General features: G+C 39.7%; 1 protein-coding gene across 5 annotated transcripts in view; it reads left to right on the top strand.

Moving 5' to 3' along the window:
* The first annotated feature begins 10,710 nt into the window (after positions 1–10,710).
* ZNF583 (zinc finger protein 583) overlaps positions 10,711–20,919 on the top strand; it is a 31,663-nt gene continuing 21,454 nt past the window's right edge. The window contains exons 1-2 of one of the 5 annotated variants that reach the window (XM_067720559.1): positions 10,711–11,174; positions 13,049–13,141. In XM_067720559.1, coding sequence (XP_067576660.1) covers positions 13,133–13,141 — 9 coding nt within the window. In that variant the 5' untranslated portion in view covers positions 10,711–11,174; positions 13,049–13,132. The remainder of the gene's footprint in view (positions 11,175–13,048; positions 13,142–20,919) is intronic. The other 4 variants (XM_067720560.1, XM_067720558.1, XM_067720562.1 and 1 more) reach the window with 4 other exon arrangements.

The following is a 20,919-nucleotide window of genomic DNA, read 5'->3' on the forward strand; positions in this document are numbered from 1 at the left end:
CTTGTGTCTCACTTCTTGAAACACTTTTTTGAGATTTGTGCACATCCATGTTGCTGCCTATCTGGAGGATGTCTTTTTCTCTAAATTAATTTAGAAATGTAATTTAAACCCAGTAAGAATACCAGTACTGTTTCTTCATTGGAAATAGACAAGTTGATGCTAAAGTTCAAATGAAAAAATAAACATACAAAAATAGCTAAGAATACTCTGAGAAAAGAAAGCTATGGTGTATGCTAACCTGATCAGATATTAAAGCATTCTAAAAACTTCTATAATTATACCTGCTGTGTGGTATTGGCTCATGAATTGTCAGGTGGAAGAGACTAGAAAGTCCAGAAATATCAAATACAGAGGGAAATCTACTCTGTAGTAAAGGTGGCAAATCATTGGGATAAAAATGAACTTTTTAATAAATAACCTTGTGGAATAATTGGATAGTCAGTTGGAAAAAGATAGAATTGTATTTTATACAACTATTATAATAATTATAATTATAATATTTGTAAAATATAATTATTATTGTATAATTATTATACAATTACTATACAATTTTATACATACCTCACATCATGCAAAAGAATAAACTCCAAATTGATCAGAGTTCTAAACTAAACCATGCAAATAGCAGACATGTACAGAGGTGAATTCTACTATCACCTGGATGTGTGGAAAGACTTTCTAATTTCGACTTAAAAATCCAGACTTAATAAAAGACTGCTGCACTTAAAACATAAAATTAAAGCACTTATGTAAGGCAAAATACACCACGAACAAAGGCAAAAGACAGATGGCAAAATCTTTACAAATTTATAAATCTCAGATAAGGAGCTAATATTCCTAATATATAAAGACAAAAAGCCAGAAAATGCAAGCAATCTCTGAACTCAACTTAGTAGATTGTTTTTCCTAATAGCTTTGGTGTAGTGATTTTGAAACTGTTTTGTGTGCATCATAGGATTGAGCAAATGAATAAATATATAGATTTTTTGGGAGCCAGTGTTTTACCGTGGGAAAAGAGAGATATAAAAAAGGATAATGGAAGGTAAGGAAGAACCCTGTGATGTTGGGTTGGTGTGAACTCATGATTAAAAGTGTGTCTGTATACCTCACCCAGATCAGTGTTAACACCCATAGTGAGGGCATGCTGATATCATTTACTTTTGCTAAGATGTGGACAGTTTACCTCTATGGTCTTCCTCCCCAAAACGCATAACCCCAGTTTGATGAGAGAACATCAGACAAATGCCAGTTCAGGGACGTTAGACAAAATATCTGACTCAAACTCCTCAAAACTGTGAAGGTCATTGAAAATGAGGAAAGTCTTAGAAACCATCACAAATAAAAGAAGCCTAAGGGGACACAACTACACTAAAAATAATGTATCCTGAATAAGATCCTGGAACAGAAAACGGACATTAGATAAAAACTAAGAAAAAATAAAGTGTGGACTTTAGTTAATAATAATGTATCAATGTTGGCTCATTGTTAAACATAAAACAGATTAATGATAGGGGAAACTGGGTGCAGAGTATGTGGGAATCTTCTGTACTATCTTTGCAGTTTTTCTGTAAATCAAAAACTTCTAAAATAAAGTTTATTTAAATTAACTAGTCTTACTATTACTTTAAAAAAAAGTATTTATGTACTTATGTATTTTCTACGTTTCTATTTGGTGAATGCGCCTGGAAGCAATGATGCCTCAGTAGCAATAAGCAGATCTTGGTCTTTAAATACAATTCTCTAATAAAAGGAACCAAAGCTTCTTGGGGTAATGTCTGATTCCAGGACGATGGCAGGGAAAGTACAAGAGGACTATGGAATATCTTCTTGTGCCAAAAAGTAGGGAGATGCTCAAAAAACATCACAGAGGATTCCCTGCTCACAACTGTGATGGTGTGATAGTACTAAACTAGGTAACATGTAGGAAACAAGTTTTTTCAGATATTGGACAACTGGTAGTGCAAGACTTTGATCCCCAAGAGAGGGAAGAATAAATGAGTTCCTACAGCTGCAATGGCTTTCTCCCTGGAGGCATATTCCAGACAATGCAGGAAGGAGGAACGCAAGCACAGCGCAACAGATTTACTAAAGTGAGACAACAGAACTTGGGGAAACTGAAGTAACTGGAATTTGCCGAGCAGAGCGTGGAAGAGCAAGGAAGAGGAAGGAGGGAGATACTCTGACAAAGAGCTCCAGAAATATGCGTGAGTCTCCCTGAGTTTTTGGCTGAAAGCTAAGCTGCACATAGATCTATTTAAAGTGAAATTCTAGAACATGCAAAACTGTAGGGACAGAAAGTAGATCAGTGGTTGCTTTGGTCTGGGGTCCAGGGAAAGTCAGAAAAGGAATAGAAGAGGAATTTGGGGGATGATGGAAACCTCCCATATCTTTATTGAGGTGATGATTTCATGGATGTATATGTTTGTCAAAGCTCTTTGACGTATATTCTTCAGGATTCAGCTTGAAGGGGGCTTCTGTGGGCAAAACCAGGACAATTGAAGCATCAATATAATTAGAGTAGCAGTATTAGTCAAAATATTTCATATGTCCATACTAAAATAAATGATGAATTAATGAGATGAGAAAGAACTTACAGAATTCCAACTAGTAAATGTAGAAGGAATGATAGAGTTAGAAAATATCTTTCAACCATCATGGTAGTAATTGATTCAGGCAGAAATCTCATTGATTATAAATCTGTTGCTAAAGATTGATGATGAACAGGATATTTTTGTAGTCTCAAATTATCTCCCCACAGATGACTTGCTACAAAACCAAAAATACTTTAGCGTGATCACAGTTAATCAAATGATTTGAATTTGCAACTGTCTTCTGGACTGTAGGTTCTCGAGGTGTGAAATTCAAACTTGCTGTGCTCAGTCACTTCTTGATTTAATATAGTAACCAGATCTTGTCTCTAAGATATTGATGTTTTGTTTATCATCAACTTTTTTTTTAATTGAGACCACCAATGGGTCTTTTCCTCCCCGCCCCCACATTTTATTTATTTATTTATTTATGGCTGAGTTGTGTCTTTGTTGCTGCGCGCGGGCTTTCTCTAGTTTCAGAGAGCGGGGCTACTCTTCGTCATGGTGCGCGGGCTTCTCTTGTTGCGGAGCATGGGCTCTAGGCGTGCGGGCTTCAGTAGTTGCAGCACGTGGGCTCAGTAGTTGCGGCTCGTGGGCTCTACAGTGCAGGCTCAGTAGTTGTGGCGCACGGGCTTAGTTGCTTCTCCGCATGTGGGATCCTCCCGGACCAGGGCTTAAACCCGTGTCCCCTGCATTGGCAGGCAGATTCTTAACCACTGCGCCAACAGGGAAGTCCCTATCATGAACTTTTATTTATTTATTTATTTATTTATTTATTTTTGTGGTACGCGGGCCTCTCACTGTTGTGGCCTCTCCCGTTTTGGAGCACAGGCTCCGGACGCTCAGGCTCAGTGGCCATGGCTCACGGGCACAGCCGCTCCGCGGCATGTGGGATCTTCCCGGACCGGGGCACGAACCCGTGTCCCCTGCATCGGCAGGCGGACTCTCAACCACTGCGCCACCAGGGAAGCCCGAACTTTTTACATTGATCTTTATTTTAAAAAATATTTCATTGATCTATCACGTTTTTTGATTTCTGGGGGGTTTTTTTGGTGCCCCATTAAACGTTGTGCTTGAAGGAGTGCTTCACTCACCTCACTCTAGTTGTGGCCTTGGCTTAAGCATGTTTGGGAGGGGTTGAGGAAAGGAAGGATGGAAGAACAGATGCGCTGCGGCATCTAAACTCTACCCTATTCTCAGGTTCCTGTCCCTTCTGTTCTTCGAGAAAAGTTGTTTTCTTCTCACCTCTTTGAAAGACTCCTTGGCCTTTGAAAAGCTGTCTGATTCCAACAATCCCAAACTAATCATTCTAAAAGCTGCGCTTTGTGCTTCACATATACTGACAGTGTAAAACAGATACTATTTTCCTCATTTTGACTATGAAGTAAATGGAGATGGACAAAGGTTAAATGACTTGCTAAAGGACACAGAGCTGGTGAAGTGGAGGACTTGGTATTTCCACCAAACCAGACCTTAGTACCTGTGGGTGGAGGAGATGCTGCCTCTGCCTTCTGAGTGATGAGTGAGCCAGTGTGGTGGAACCTTGGAGAAAGCATCTTCAGAGACAGAAGGCATTTGCTTCATGATGTCACAGAAGCCATGGGGCCTCTTGGAAACAGAACCAAAGAGACTGGAGCCCTGGACTCTGGGCTGGGACCTGAGGGAGACAGAGTGTGAAGGTGCCCAGAAGAGAAAGTCACTGGGCCATTCAGGCTTGTGCTGGTTATTCCAAGAAATAGCCACAAAGGATAGGTTTCTGGTCAGGGCTGTAGGGTAGGTCAGCTGGGATTCCTGAGGCTGTGAGTGTCAGGCAGCTGGATGACCCAACTGGGAACAAATTTGAATGGAACCACAAAGCCATAACAAGGCTGAAGGTGAGGAGCCCCAGGCACCAAAGTGGGGACAGGTTGTTTGTGGCTGGCCAGTATAACAGACCAGAGTCTTAACCTCTGTGGAGGTAAGATTGGGCGTTTGGTTTGGAATGTGATAGTTTGAAATGTCTGTTAGGTATATAAGTAGAAATATTGACCATGACTTCAGGGGAGATATCTGGACTGAAATCTTAAATTGAGAAATATTTTTATCGGGTAGCTATTTTGTATTCTGTTACATACTGAGGCATATCAGTTTTTGCCTTTCTACCTGTTATTTTGCTCAAAAGTTGTTTTCCTACTCCTAAATTATAAATGTCTATCTTTGTTTTTCTGTAGAACTTTATGGGAATATTTACAATGCATTTATTTCCATCTGTTTGGAATTTGTTATGCTGTAAAGTGTGATGAATCAAATACTATCTGTAAAATCTGTACTTTGAAGATTTATTAACGTTTTCTTCATGACTAATTATCAACGATTAATGTAAATATTACATGGTTATTTTAAGAGGATGACTAAAATTTTTCTCATAGTTCTTCATCTCTTTTTCTTAATTTTCATACTCCTGTTATATTTTGGGTCATTTGGATTTATTTTTTATTCTCTGATGTGGTCTTTCATAGTTTTAATTTATTTGATTTCTGTATTAGTTACCTATTGTTGTATAGCAAATTACCCCAGAACTTAATGGCTTAAACAACAGTCAACATTTATAATCTCCCACAGTGTCTGTGAGTCAGGAATTTGGGAGCAGCTTAGCTGGCTGTAATCAAGATGTCATTTAGGGCTTCAGTCAACTAAAGGCTGAACTGGGACCAGAATATCTGCTTCCAGGTGTCTCACTCATGTGGCTGGTAAGTTGGTGCTGGTTTTGGGCAAAAGGCCCTAGTTCCAGGAATTGCCTGGCAGTCCAGTGGTTAGGACTCCACACTTTCACTGCCAAGGATTCAGGTTCAATCCCTTGTCAAAAAGAGGCCCCAGTTCTACTCCATGTGGGTCTCTCCATAGCACTAAGTGTCTTTATGACATGGTGGCAAATCACCCCTAGAATGAGTGATTCAGGAGCTGCAATGAATTTTATGACCAAGTTTTGATGAAAAAATTAACGGTTGATCTAAGAAAGCAATGGAAAATTTTATTCAAGCCAACCTGAGGATTATAATTGGGGAGACACTCTTTCAGAAAGCTCTGAGGACTGTTCCACCCGTTAGAGGTCAAAGCAGAGTTATGTAATTTTTTTGAGACAAAAGGTTATATGTATTATACGTGTCATTATATCAGATGACATTGACTGCGTACACAATCCAGATTTACACGTACAAAGCAAGTCATCAGTCATGGGTCATCATGCCCCTTATAAGATTGAGAAGGAAGGCTCTCTCCTAAGGAGTTGTGACCCTTTATGAGATAAGAAGGAAGGTTATCTCCTAAGGAGGTCTGGTTAATGCAGATGCACAATTCACAATAAAGGGGAGGGAGGAAGCCCAAAAGGGCAAAGAAAAATTTTGTTTTAAAATTTTTCTTGGCTTGCCATAAAACGTGAATTTTTATTTCATCAGAAGTCATACACTACCATACTTTGTTGGTCACGTAGACCAGTTCTGATTGAGTCAGTATGGGCAGAGACTACACAAGGGTATGAGTACTAGGAGGCAAGTATCATTGAGGGCCATTTGGGAGGCTGACTACCACAGTTTCTTTCAAGTGTTGACCTAAAAATGTACAACATGAGAGTTGTGAGTTTAAGTTTTATTCAGTCTTAACTGGATAGCCCGAGAGACACTCAGTAGCTCTGAGTGAACTCAGAGCTCCCAAGAGGTGTAGAGGAGGAGCCCTGGTATATGTATGATTTTGAGGGGCTAGGATATACATGCAACCAAGCATACATCCTGGTAAAAGATTACTGCTAATCACAAAGAACAGATATCTCACATAAATGATTTCAGTGCTTTTCTATGTATGGGAAGATGCAAGAGTCTGGGGTCATTGAAATGCTTCCTGAGATACGCATCTTAACTGTCGTAAGGGCCTGTTTTGCCAAAGCACTGAGTGTCTCATACTGGTTTTTCATCCTCATTTCTCCTCAGGGTGCACTGTTGGTGGGTGACTGCAATGGGTTGAGACTTAACCCTTGTATAACTGGATGATGAGTGATACTCTTTGTTCCTTTTTTGTTCACACAAGAGTACGTGAATGTCTTGATGCCTCTCCATTCTATCAGATCCACAGCTGCCTTGTCAACCACTTCCCAAGAGATTACCCTGTACACTCTCTTGTGCCAAAATACATATATAGTAACTCTAGCTCTCCTCTTCTATAAACCCTCAGCTACATTCGTGGTTTTGCTATATTCTTTCTCTCCATGATGGGACCTGCCATTATCACATGAATGAAATCAGCTGTGGGGAGGCCATGTCTTGCAGGGAATGTTTATGGAATAAGGAATGGAAGAAACAACAGAGTTGATTCTAACCCTATCTTAGCTACTCCCTCCCTGTATGACCATGACCATGGACGCCTCCCATAACTTTTCTGACATACAATCTCTATAAAGAAGGAAACGAAACTCTGTGGGGTTTTTGGTTTGTATACTTTTGTTGTGTTTTTCTTTTCCATTAATAGCAGTTATTCATAATTAACCCTGTGTTTTACTGTTATTACTGACAACACTATATATGGTTCTCAGATTGCATCTCTCTCGCTGGTAGAAAATTCAAACATAGTTTCAGTATTTTAATATTTTAAATATATATTTATTTGTAAAGAAAGTTTTATAGGTAATACAAATTTGAGTCCTCTAATTATTTGAGAAGGTCTTTAATTTCCCTCAAATTGTCAAGTATTTTACCTAGATCTCTTTTCATCTTTGGCTATTGTCTTTATAGCTTCTGTTGTTATCTTCACATATAAGTCTATTCAGTCTATGATTATATGACCTTATTTCAGAGGACTGTGTTTGTGTTTAAGCAGACTTATGGAGTTGTGCAACTAAACCACCTGGCACCTCTGTCCACTTATACAAGAAACTTAGGTGGTATCCTTGACTCTTACCTCATTACCCTCCCTTCATCCAATCAGATGCCAAAGCCTACTGAGTCTACCTTCTAGATAAATAGTAGTTTTTTTTTTTCCTAGTGAGTAGATTTTATTTGCTCAGTCCTATAGATTGAATGCCCCCCCCACCCCTTCCCCAATTCATAAGTTGAAAGCCAGTCCTCAATGTTATGGTATTTGGAGGTGGGGCCTTTGGGAGGTGATTAGGTAACGAGGGTGGAACCCTCATGAATGCAATTTGTGCCCTTCAAAAGGAGGCCCCTAAAGCTCCCCCACCCCTTCCATCATGTGAGGTTACTGTGAGAAGATGGCCGTCTGTGAACCAGGAAGCTGGCCCTTACCACCTACCCAATGAGCCTCTTTCATCTGGATGTTCATCTGTACCCTTTATCATACCCTTTTATACTAAATGGGTAAACGGTAAGTAAACTGTTTTCCTGAGTTCTGTGAGCCACTGTAGGAAATTAATCAAACTTGAGGAGGAGAGTCATGGAACCTCCAATTTATAGCTGATTGGTCAGAAACACAGGTGACAACTGGGGTTTGTGATTGGCAGTCTCATGGGACTGAACCCTTAATCTCTGGGATTTGATGCTATCTCCAGGTAGATAGTGTCAGAATTGAGTTACGTTTCTAGGACACCCAGCTGGTGTTGCAGAATTGCTTGGTGTGTGTGTGGGGGGGCACCCTCACACATCTGTTGTCAGAAGTGTAGTGAAATGTTCTTTGTGAGAAGAAAGGAGACACACAGGAATGTAGGTTTTCTTTTCAACAACCTAACAAAACATGTAAGATGTATTTAAAGCAGGGCTAAGAGGGAAATTTAGAGCACTAAATGCTTACATTAGAAATAAGGAAAGGTCTTAATTAATATTCCAAGTTCGTACATCAAGAAACTAGAAGGGCAAAAATAAACCCAAACCAAGCAGAAAGAAAGAAAGAAAAGAAAGGGTTTTTTTTTGTAGATATAAGATAAACTTTTCCTAAAACTTACATGGAAAGGCACAGGCTGTAAAATAGCTAAACAATATTGACAAAGAATAGTGGGAGAACTCAACCCAATATCAGTGCTTAACTGTATTGCTACAGTAATCAATACACACATAGGTCAATGGAACAGAATAGAGAAACCAGAAGTAAACCCTCACTGTATGCTGAACTTATTTTAACAATTTTATTGAAAATATAATTCACATACCATGAAGTTCACCTATTCAAAGCATACAATTCAATGGTATTTCAGTATATTCACAGGGTTATGTAACTATCACAATTAAATTTAAAACATTTTCATCACCACAAAAATGAAACCCTCATTATCTATTAGTGCTCATTCTTCATCTCCTCCATCATTCCAAAGCAACCACTAATTACTTTCTGAAATTTGCCTATTCTGGATATTTCAGATAAATAGACTCGTACAATATGTAGTCTTTTGTGACTGGCTTCTTTCACATAGTGTGATGTTCAAGGTTCATCCATGTAGTGTGTGTATCAGTACTTCATTACTTTTATTACTTTCGATGGCTGAATAATATGGGCATTTGTGTTGTTTCCACTCTGGCTATTATGAATAGTGCTGCTATGAACAATTTGTGTACTAGTTTTTGCATGCATGTATGTTTTTATTTTTCTTAGGTATACACCTAGGACTGAAATTGCTGGTTCATATAGTAACTCTATATCTTTATCTTTTTAAGGAACTTCTGGAATGTTTTTCCAAGGCAGCTGCTTCATTTTAAATTCCCATTAACAATGTATGAGGGGTTCAGTTTCTCCACATCCTCACCAGCACTTGTTATCTGACTTTTTGATTCTAGCCATCTTAATAGGTGTGAAGTGGTAAGTCATTTTGGTTTTGATTTGCATTTCCCCAAGGACTGATGATGCTGATCATATTTTTATGTGCTTTTGGACCTTTTGTTTATCTTCTTTGGAGAAATGTCTATTCAAATCCTTTGCCCATTTTTAAATTGTGTTAATTGTATTTTTATTAGTTACTTGTTAAGTATTCTTTACATATTCTGGATACAAGTCCTTGTCAGAACTGAATTTTTTTTTTTTTTTTTTTTTTTGCGGTACGCGGGCCTCTCACTGCTGTGGCCTCTCCCGTTGCGGAGCACAGACTCTGGACGCGCAGGCTCAGCGGCCATGGCTCACGGACCCAGCCGCTCCGCGGCATGTGGGATCTTCCCGGACCAGGGCACGAACCCGTGTCCCCTGCATCAGCATGCGGACTCTCAACCACTGCGCCACCAGGGAAGCCCCTCCTTTTACCTTTTTATACATAGGAACAGTTTTCCAATTTTGCAATCTTAGTGTAATTGTAACAGCTCTGTTCCTCCTCAGAACAAAACTTAAGAAATATTTCTACAGGTTGCTTCATCATCACACGATTATTTTTATGTTGTATAGTTTCAAACAGATGTAGTTATTTATTTACTTCTCTATTTTTAGCCATATTGTTTATATTCAACATTTTATTACTATATACAGTGTTTCAATAACTTTGTGAATATAACATTTGCATTTTTACATTCCCTCAATATAAAAATTACCAGCTTATTTGCTGTTTGTCATTGGTTACTTTGGTGAGACAAGTTACATTGAAGCTCTGCATCTTATAACAAAATTTCTAAAGAGGTGAGGAATGAATGTGGGTTAGGACTAGAGATAGAAGTTTATGAAGTATTTTCAGACATAGATTGAATAGAAACCAGAGGGTGTAACGAAGAATTAAGAATTGAAAGAATGATGTTTATACTCTGTTTTGCTTTTCTTTATAACGCGTATCAATTCCCAGTATATATTAGTACCTTTTTTTTTCCTATTAAATTTCTCCCATAATAAAATGTCAGCTCCACGGGTGGGGATTTTTGCACGTTCACAGTTGCGTCCCCAGCATCTACAACAGTGCTTGGCACACAGTAGGCGCTCAATAAGTGGCGAATGAAAGGATAGGGAGGACAGAAGAAACAGAGAGCAAAGAAAGAAATCCCGAGCACATTATCTCTTAACTACGCCCGCATCCTCCCGGGGTCCCCCCCTCCAGCGGGCCCCAGCCCTCACACCCAGCCTCAACCAGCTGCGTTTTTCCAGCACCGGGCCTGGAGCCCCACCTGCTGCGCCCGGGCGCGGGCCCGACCACCGCGCATGCGCAACACAGCCGCGTCCGCTATTCGCGGCCAACGCGTGCACCGAGCCTGGACGCCTCCGCGACACGAGCAAGCTGCACCTGCGCAGTTCGAGCCGGCCAATCCAGGTCCGGGCTGGATTCGGTGGCGGGGGCGGTGGGTCGGACGGCCTGAGAGGGCGGGGCGAGTGCGAATTCTGGGTCGCAAGGTCGGGGTGTTTAAGGAGCGTGGCAGAGACGACGCGAAAGGACGAGGCAGGAAGCAGCTGTCTGCCCGGCCCCCCCGCGGCGAGCAGTCCCAGGATGCTCCGCGCCGCACCGCGCCTGGCCCCGGACTCCATTTCCCAGCAGCCACTGCGGCTGGCGCCGACAGCCTGCCCGAGCGCTTTGGCCCCTTTGTGAGTCCGCCCGTCGGGCCCGAGATCGAGTCCACGCCCCGGCCGCAGAGCGCTCAGCTCCCAGCCTCCGCGAACGGTGCGGAACGAAGTGCCGACTCTTGGGGAGAAGGCGGTGAGGAGTCCGGGGTGGGTGCGCGCGCCTGGGCAGGCCTGTCGGGCGGGAGCGGGCGTGTGAGGGGGCCTGTGACGGTGGGAGCCTGGGTCCGGTGTGTGTGACCGTGTTTGAACAGAGTGAAGCCGTGTGACAGTGTGTGAGGCTGTGCGGGACCGAGGGAGAATGTGTGACAGTGTCTGAGAATGTGACAGGGAAACCGTGTCACTGTGTGTGAACAGTGTGACCGTGTATGGACCGTGTGTTACAATGTCACTGTGTGTGTGACCTTGTGTATGGGGCTCTGTGAGACGGTGTGTGAACAGAATTTGAGAATGTGTGTGACAGTTTCTGTAACAGTGAACGTGCAGCTGTGTTCACGTGAGACTGCTTGAGATTGTGTGACCCTAGGAGTGTGTGACAGTATATGGCACCATGTGTCATCATGTCAGTGACTGTGTGACTCACTGCGAGGGGTGGGCAAGCTACAGCTCGGGAGCATGTCCACAGTCTGCCAGGGGAGCTGCCAGCATGAGGGTTTGTGTGGTGGCTGGGAGGCTGTGTGGATGCTTTGGGAGGCCAGTGTGCTCCAGGATTTGGGAGACTTGTAGCGGGAAGACCGAGATTGAGATGAAGGGGAAGAGATGGGGTTTACGGAGAGGAGAGTGGGAGAGGGGAAGAGAGCTGGAGAGGAGGAGAAAGCCTCGGGCCTGGAGAGCAGAAGACTGAGCTGCTGGACCTTAGTCCTCTCTGGCACAGAAGGTCTTTCCGTCCCTCTCCTAGTGAGGAATCGAAGAGAAAAAAGGACGGGGAGACCTACTGTGTGCTACTTATGAAAATAAATGATTGAATGATATTTATTGCACACAAAGGATGACCAGGTACTGCGCTAAATGCTTGAAGTGGATCATCTTATGACCCTCCCAACCGTTGATAGAGAGTAGGTACTACTCTGTTGATGAGGAAATTGAGGTTTGGAATAGAGGCTGCAGAGCCAGTTGAGTGGTGGATCGGATGTTTGAGCATTCTGATCCACAAACCTAGTTGTTCTTACCACTAAGTTATGCTGCTTCTGAGATAATTTCTTTACTCTCCAAGGCAGTGAAGTTTAGTGGAAAATAATTAATGATTAAGGGGTTGCAGTGACTGTTTCTGCATATCCCTCCCCGCAGCCCCTTCTGAGGAAATTTCTTAGAAAAGTTGAGAGATTGGTTTTCAGGTGCATTTTATTATAAGCCAGGACCAGAAGCAATATGTTCTTTTTGGTCCAGTGTCTTCCAGACCACATGATCCCTCTGATGCCTACTCTGTGTAAAGATGCTTTCTCTGAGGCATTCACTTTGTAGTTTTATCTCTCATCTTTGTAGAAAGGGTGGGGACACATTTCCTTTCAACGTCATCATCTGGTGGAAAGACTAACGAGTCAGACCTGGATTCCAGTTGGGCTCAATTACTTAATTACCATGAGGCGTTGGATGATTTCACTGATGAATAGCCTTCATGTGTGAAGGGGGAAATTATCCTTATTTGGCAGTGCCATTCTGAAGGATAAATACTGTTACTTCTTATAAATATAAACGAGGTATCTTAAGCACAGAAAGTTTATGTTGCATGTTGAGATCTAAAGCACGTGGGAGATTTAAGTGGAGTATAATCTATAAAAATATTGAATCACTATGTTGAACACCTGAAACTAATATAACACTATAAATCAACTATACTTCAAAAAATAAAGCACATAGGTGAAAGAATTATAAATTTAGATAGGAATGACCAATGCAGTGACACCTCGTATCTACTTCTGTGGTTGGGGAGAAGTGCACAGAGAAGGAAAGGAGAGTATCTAGGCTGGTGATGCTGGGAGCTGAGGGCAGGCCCAGCATTTCATGTTTTCTTTCTCCCTCTCCAGCTCTGTTTTCTCTGGACACTGCCCTTCTCCCAAAGAGAAGCCAGAAGGAGGAGGACAGAAGGGCTGTCCTAAATTCTTAAAGCCATGCCTGAGGTAAGGAAGCTTTTCTACTCTCTTCTCTGAAATGCCTTGTTTTTCAGATTTTATATGAACATTTTGCTTTTCTTCTGAAATTTCCCATTCTAAAATTCCATTCATTCAGTGACCTGGTCCTCATGTTCTCCAGTCTAGTAAAAGGAGGTCCCCCAAAACCCACTGAGCCTCCTTTTTTTTTCTCAGCCAGAATTTTCATCTTCATTCAAGAAACAGTTTAGCACTTCCTGTGGGTTAGGTGTTCTGTTGGGAGGTCTCAAGAGGCAAAAATACACTCCTTGGTGGAATCTGAAAGTCTTCCCTGTAGGGAAGTGAAGTGATTCACTGAGGTCAAGGTGGGTGTTCAGATGTGACCAACAGTTTAGAGCTTTTCCACAGACCTGGGTTTGAAAAGTAGACAGGGACTACTTGGGGAAGTCTTAGTTGTAGTATTGACACATGACAGGGTTGCTTGCTCAAGGTGATTTTGAGGAGTGGGATTTGTTGTGTCTTGAGTATTAAAGTGTGGGTCAGCTAGGGCAGGAGTGTTTTTCAGGCATTCTGTAGGCACTGAAGAGTAGGATTCCATGGGGGTAATGAGGTCCTGTTCTAGGGATATCCTGACTTAGTAGCTGGTTACAGCTAAAATATTCTAGATCATGCAGTAAAGATTAGAGGAGTTAATATGGAAAAATAGCAGGGAATTTTTTGAAAAAGGAGAATAGTAGGGAGTATTGAATCTACATAAAAGAATGGCTAAATACATCTGTAATAACAAATCATAAATAGTAAATAACAAAAATAGTATAGAATGAGAGCCAGAAGAAATAAATGAAAAAATCAGCATATAATATCCAGAAACAAATGCAAATATAAATAAGAATAGAAAATATTCATTCACTGAACATATAGTTATTAAAGACTTACTGTATATTAACTGCTGGCAATACTGTGGTGAAAAAAATACTGTCTTCATGGAATTCAATGTCTATTAGTTTGTTTATTACATAATAACGTAATGATGTTATTTTAAATCCGTGGAGAAGAGCTGGAGTATTCATTTAGAAAAAAATTTTCTTCCTCATACTTTGAGGTTAAATACATTTTGTAGGTTAAACATAAAAAATAAAACCATACAAAATACTATATCTTTTTATTTTCTTACATCTTGAGAAGATGACTCAGAAGCAGAAATCACCTAGAGAAGCACTGTGATGATTGATGATAAAAGTGCTCTATGTTTGCACTGCCCAATACAGTAGCAACTAGCCACATGTGGCTGTGGAGCACTTGTATGTACTAGTGTGACTGAAGAACTGAATTTTTAAATGTTAATTGATTTAGATTTAAATAACCACATGTGGCTAGTAGCTAGTGTATTAGACAGCAAAGATGTAGGTTCATAAAATGATAAAGCCAGGAAGAAAATTACGGGTGATCTTGTCTAAGACACTTGTTTTACAAATGAGGAAAAAGCCAAGGAAGGAAAGTGATGTATACACATCACTAGTTAGTGACTGTCAGATGTAGGAAGTTGTACTATATATTGAGGGTCAGTAACATACATGATGGTGAGAGATTTAAAGAGGGTGGTAGAAAATAATGAAGGACTCTAGGGAGCAGTGTGCTCAGTGTGATGGAACACATTATTTCACTCCTTTGCCCAGAAACTTTGTTCGCTTCCCATTTTACTTGGAATGAAGTCCAGTTTCCTTACCTGGGCCTATAAGGTCCTACATGATCCAGCTCCTGGCTACCCCAGACCTCATTTTCCACAAGTCTTTACTGCTCTCTGTTCCAGTCACACTGGTCAACTTGCTGTTCCTCAAATGTTCCAAGCTACCTTCTATTTCTAAACCTTTGCGTTTGCTCCTCCCTCTTCTGTAATTCTTCCCTAGATGATGACATGGCTGGCTCTCCCACTTTATGTATTGACAGATTTTTGTTCAAAAATCACCTCTTTGTTAAGTTTTACATTACTTTTTTTAAAAATAAATTTATTTTTATTTATTTATTTTTGGCTGTGTTGGGTCTTCATTGCTGCGTGCGGGCTTTCTCTAGTTGTGGCGAGCGGGGGCTACTCTTCGTTGCGGTGCACGGGCTTCTCATTGTGGTGGCTTCTCTTGTTGGGAGCACGGGCTCTAGGTGCGTGGGCTTCAGTAGTTGTGGCGTGCAGGCTAAGTAGTTGTGGCTTGTGGGCTCTAGAGCGCAGGCTGAGTAGTTGTGGCACACAGGCTGAGTTGCTCCACGGCATGTGGGATCTTCCTGAACCAGGGCTTGAACCCGTGTCCCCTGCATTGGCAGGCGGATTCTTAACCACTGCGCCACCAGGGAAGCCCTACATTACTTTATCTTACTTTATCTTACACAAACACTCCTGTAACTTTCAGTTACCTTACCTTGTTTTTTGTCATAGTATTTAATAGTACATGACACTGTATGACCATATGGGGTTTTTTTGTTTTTTTTAATTGGGGTATAGTTGCTTTACAATGTTGTGTTAGTTTCTCCTATACAGCAAAGTGAATCAGCTATACGTATACATATATCCCCTCTTTTTTGGATTTCCTTCCCATTTAGGTAGCCACAGAGCACTGAGTAGAGGTCCCTGTGCTATACAGCAGGTTCTCACTAGTTATGTATTTTATACATGTTAGTGTATATATGTGTATGACCTTATGTTTAGTGTCTTTCTCCTCTGTTAGAATATTAACTCCACAAAGGGAGGGGCTGTATTCTGTTCACCTTTGTATTCCCAACTCTTAGAACAAAATAGGTAGTAGTCATTAGTAAATATTTGCCAAATTAATATATGAATCAACAAAGGAATGAATTTGTGAGACCAGGGCAGCAAGAGCCAGCAGGCAACCTCTTTTTTCCTGCCACTGAATTGGTAATGGAAGAAGGAGAAGGCAGAGGATATGATGTGTAGAACAGACAAAGCCCATCAGCCCAAATGCTCTTTCTGGGATGCCACCCCAGACCTCCTGAATCACAGTGCCTTGTGGTGCTCTAAAGATTATATTTAAAGTATGCCTCTTATAAACAGTATATAGTCTTTCTTTTTTTTTCTCTCCCCTGCGCTCACAGCCAGGCACTCGGCCCAGTGTGCCTCCCAATTCCCTATGCCTCTCATGATTCCTTGTGCCTCCCCCCAAAAAAGGTTGGCTGGTTTTTAAAAATCCAGTCTGATAATCTTGGTCTTTTTAAATAAGCGTTTAGTACATTTTCATTTAATGTATTATTAATATATTTGTGTTTAAGTATACCATGCTGCTATTTATTTTCTACTTATCCCATCTGTTCTTTATTTCTCCTTTTTTGCCTTCTTTTGGATAAATCAGTTTTTTTCCTAGTTATCTTAATTATACATTACTTTTATTATTCTTTTAGTGGCCACTCTAGGATATGTACCATTGCTTCTTATGTAATGATCTTCTTTCTTCTTTCTGTAATTTTCCTTCTAAATAATTAGTATTCTTGCCACTTTCTGAATAAGGTAAGTCCCCTATTATTAGTAGATATAATATTTTGGGGGACTTACCTTATTGAGTTTATAGTTTGGGGGCTCTTAGTTTCTTCCTGTGTTTTGATGCTTCCATTTTCCTTTTATTTCCATTTCCTTCCATTTTCTTTCTATGTGAAGAACCTTTATTAATATTTCTTTGACTACCGGTCAACACTTTACTCCCAGCCTGAATTATTTTTTCATTAGGTCCTATTCTGACTGGGTCAAAATAGTGTAAACTCTTTTCTGATGTTAAGTAAGTTTGGGAGATCCTAGTCTCAATGGAGAGAAAAACTTTTAGGAATATATTTTGAGAAAATAATAGAGACATTTATAGCATCATAGTGAGAAATTAAGATTCATATAACTGAAAATAAGCAAGGGGATAGTAAATAAGATATCACATATTTACATCATGTAATATTATCTAACAAGTGATGTTATAAGAAAATGAATATGTATAGATAATCATAGACATGTCTGTATAAGGAAACATTTGAACAAATATATACTAACTAAATTTTGATTGTTTCTAGGTCAGGTGCCATGGTAGGTAGGTGCTGAGGGTTGAGGACTTCCAGTTTTTTACCTTAGAAAGGGAAAAAAATTCACTGAGGGTAGAAATACCAGACATTTTTGTTTTTGTTCTCTTAAGCCATCACCATATTTTATAAATTTTATTTATTACTTTTTATTGACATAAAAATTGACATATTTTTTATTGACATTGATTTACAATGTTGTGTTAATTACTGCTGTACAGCAGAGTGATGAGTTATACATATATACATTCTTTATCTTCTTTTCCATTATGGTTTATCACAGGATATTGAATATAGTTCTCTGTGCTATACAGTAAGACTTTGTTGTTTATCCATTCTATATATAAAAGCTTAGATCTGCTAACCCCAACCTCCCACTTCATCCCTCCCCCAACTTCCTCCCCCTTGGCAACCCTCAGTCTGTTCTCTATGTCTGTGATTCTGTTTCTGTTTCATAGGTAGGTTCATTTGTGTCATATTTTAGATTTCACATATAAGTGATATCATATGGTATCTGTCTTTTTCTTTCTGAGTTACTTAGTATGATAATCTCTGCTTGCATACATGTTGCTGCAAATGACATTATTTCATTCTTTTTTATGGCTGAGTAGTATTTCAGTGTATATATGTACCACATCTTTATCCATTCATCTGTTGATGGACATTTAGGTTGTTTCCATGTCTTGGCTATTGTGAATACTGCTGCTGTGAACATAGGGGTGCATGTATCTTTTTGAATAATAGTTTTGTCTAGATATATGCCCAGTAGTGGGACTGCTGGATCATATGGTAATTCTATTTTTAGTTTTCTGAGGAACCTCCATACTGTTCTCCATAGTGGCTGCACCAACTTACATTCCCACCAACAGTGTAGGAAGTTTCCCTTTTCTCCACACCCTCTCCAGCATTTGTTTTGTAGATATTTTAATGATGGCTATTCTGACTGGTGTGAGGTGGTACCTCATTGTAGTTTTGATTTGCATTTCTCTAATAATTAGCGATGTTAAGCATCTTTTCATGTGCCTACTAGCCATCTGTATTTCTTCTTTGGAGAAATGTCTAGGTCTTCTGCCCATTCTTCTGTTGGGTTATTTGTTTTTTTGGGTTGTATGAGCTGTGTGTATAATTTGGAAATCAAGCCCTTGTTGCTCGCATCATTTGCAAATATTTTCTCCCATCCTGTAGGTTGTCTTTCCGTTTTGTTTATGGTTTCCTTTGTTGTGTAAAAGCCTGTAGGTTTGATTAGATCCCATTTGTTTATTTTTGTTTTTATTTCTATTGCCATGGGACACTGACCTAAGAAAACATTGGTACAATTTATGTCAGAGATTGTTTTGCCTGTGTTATCTTCTAAGAGTTTTATGGTGTCATGTCTTATGTTTAAGTCTTTAAGCCATTTTGAGTTTATTTTTGTGTGTGATGGGAGGGTGTGTTCTAACTTCATTGATTTACATGCAGCTGTCCAGATTTCCCAACACCACTTGTTGAAGAGAATGTCTTTTTCCCATTGTATATTCTTGCCTCCTCTGACAAAGATTAATTGACCATAGGTGTGTGGGTTTATTTCTGGGCTCTCTTCCATTCCATTCATCCATATGTCTGTTTTACTGCCAGTACCACACTGTTTTGATTACTCTAGCTTTCTAATATTGTCTGAACTCTGGGAGAGTTATGCCTTCTACTTTGTTCTTTTTCTTCAGGATTGCTTTGGCAATTCTGGGTCTTTTATGGTTCCGCATGAATTTTAGGATTATTTTTTCTAGTTCTGTGAAAAATGTCATGGGTAATTTGATAGGGATCACATTAAATCTGTAGATTGCTTTGGGTAGTATGACCATTTTAACAACATTAATTCTTCCAGTCCAAAAGCATGAGATATCTTTCCATTTCTTTGAATCATCTCAGTTTCCTTCATCAGTGTTTTATAGTTCTCAGTGTATAAGTTTCATCTGCTTGGTGAGGTTTATTCCAAAGTAATTTATGTTTTGAGTTGCAATTTTAAAAGATTTTTTTTTACATTCTCTTTTTCATATTTCATTGTTGGTATAAAGAAATGCAACCGATTTCTGTACATTAATGTTGTATCTTGCCACCTTGCTGAATTCGCTTATCTGTTCTAGTAGTTTATGTGTGGACTGTTTAGGGTTTTCTATATGTAGTATCATATCATTTGCATATAATGACAATTTTACCTCTTCCCTACCAATCTGGATATCTTTTTTTTAAAAATTTTATTTATTTTTATTTTTGGCTGCACTGCATCTTTGTTGCTGTGCGCTGGCTTTCTCTAGTTGTGGCGAGCGGGGGCTTTGTTGTTGTGCGCGGGCTTCTCATTGTGGGGGCTTCTCTTGTGGAGCACAGGCTCTAGGTGCACAGGCTTCAGTGTTTGTAGCACGCAGGCTCAGTAGTCGTGGCTGGCGGGCTCTAGAGTGCAGGCTCAGTAGTTGTGGTGCACAAGCTCACCTGCTTTGCAGCATGTGGGATCTTCCCCGACCAGAGCTCGAACCCATGTCCCCTGCATTGGCAGGTGGATTCTTAACCACTGTGCCACCAGGGGAGCCCTAATCTGGGTATCTTTTATCTCTTTTTCTTACTGATTGCTGCAGCTAGGACTTCCAATAGTGTTGAATAGAAGAGGTGAGAGTGGGCATCCTTGTCTTGTTCCAGATTTTAGCAGGAATGCTTTCAGCTTTTCACTGTTGAGTATTATATTGGCTGTGGATTTGTCATAAAGAGCTTTTATTATCTTGAGGTATTTTCCCTCTATACCCGTTTTGATAAGAGTTTTTATCATGAATGGATGTTGAATTTGTCAAATGCCTTTTCTACATCTATTCAGAAGACCATGTGGGTTTTGGCTTTTCTTTTATAATTGTTTGTAGTATTCCCTTATGGTTTTTTGTATTTCTGTGGTGTCAGTTGTTATGTTTCCTTTTTCATTTCTTATTTTGTTTAATGAAATAAGTTCTCTCTTCCTCCTTGAAGAGCTTGGTTGAGAGGTTTGTCAATGTTGTTTATCCTTTCAGAGAACCAGCTCTTAGTTTTATTGATTTTTTCTATTTTTTAAATGTCTTTTATTTATTTCCTCTCTGATCTTTATTGTTTCATTCTTTCTGCTGACTTTAGGTTTTGTTTGTTCTTCTTTTTCTAGTTCTTTGTGGTAGGTTAGGTTGTTTGAGATTTTTCTTGTTTTTTGAGGAAAGCCTGTATTGCTATGAACTTCTAAGAACTGCTTTTGTTGCATTCCATAGATTTTGTATGGTTGTGTTTTCATTGTCATTTGTCTCAAGGTATTTTTAAATCTCCTCTTTGATTTCCTCATTGACCCATTGGATTTGTAGTACCATGTTGTTTAGTCTCCATGTAATCCTTTTTTTCTCATTTATTTTTCTGTGGTTAATTTCTAGTTCCATGCTGTTGTGGTCAGAAAAGATGCTTGAGATAATTTCTATACTCTTAAGTTTGTTGAGGCTTGTTTTATGCCCTAGTATGTGGTCAGTTCTAGAGAATGTTCCATGTGCACTTGAAAAGAATGTGTATTCTGGTATTTTTGGATGTAACGTACTGAAAATATCAATTAAGTCTAACTGTTCTGTTGTATCATTTAGTATCTCTTGTCTTATTGATTCTCTATCTGGAAGATCTGTCCATTGATGTGAATGGGGTGTTAAAATATCCTATTATTATTGTAGTCTTCTCAATTTCTGCCTTTATTTCTTTTTCTTTTTTATAAATTTATTTATTTATTT

This window comes from Pseudorca crassidens, chromosome 20, assembly GCF_039906515.1.
Source record: "Pseudorca crassidens isolate mPseCra1 chromosome 20, mPseCra1.hap1, whole genome shotgun sequence".
NCBI lineage: Eukaryota > Metazoa > Chordata > Mammalia > Artiodactyla > Delphinidae > Pseudorca > Pseudorca crassidens.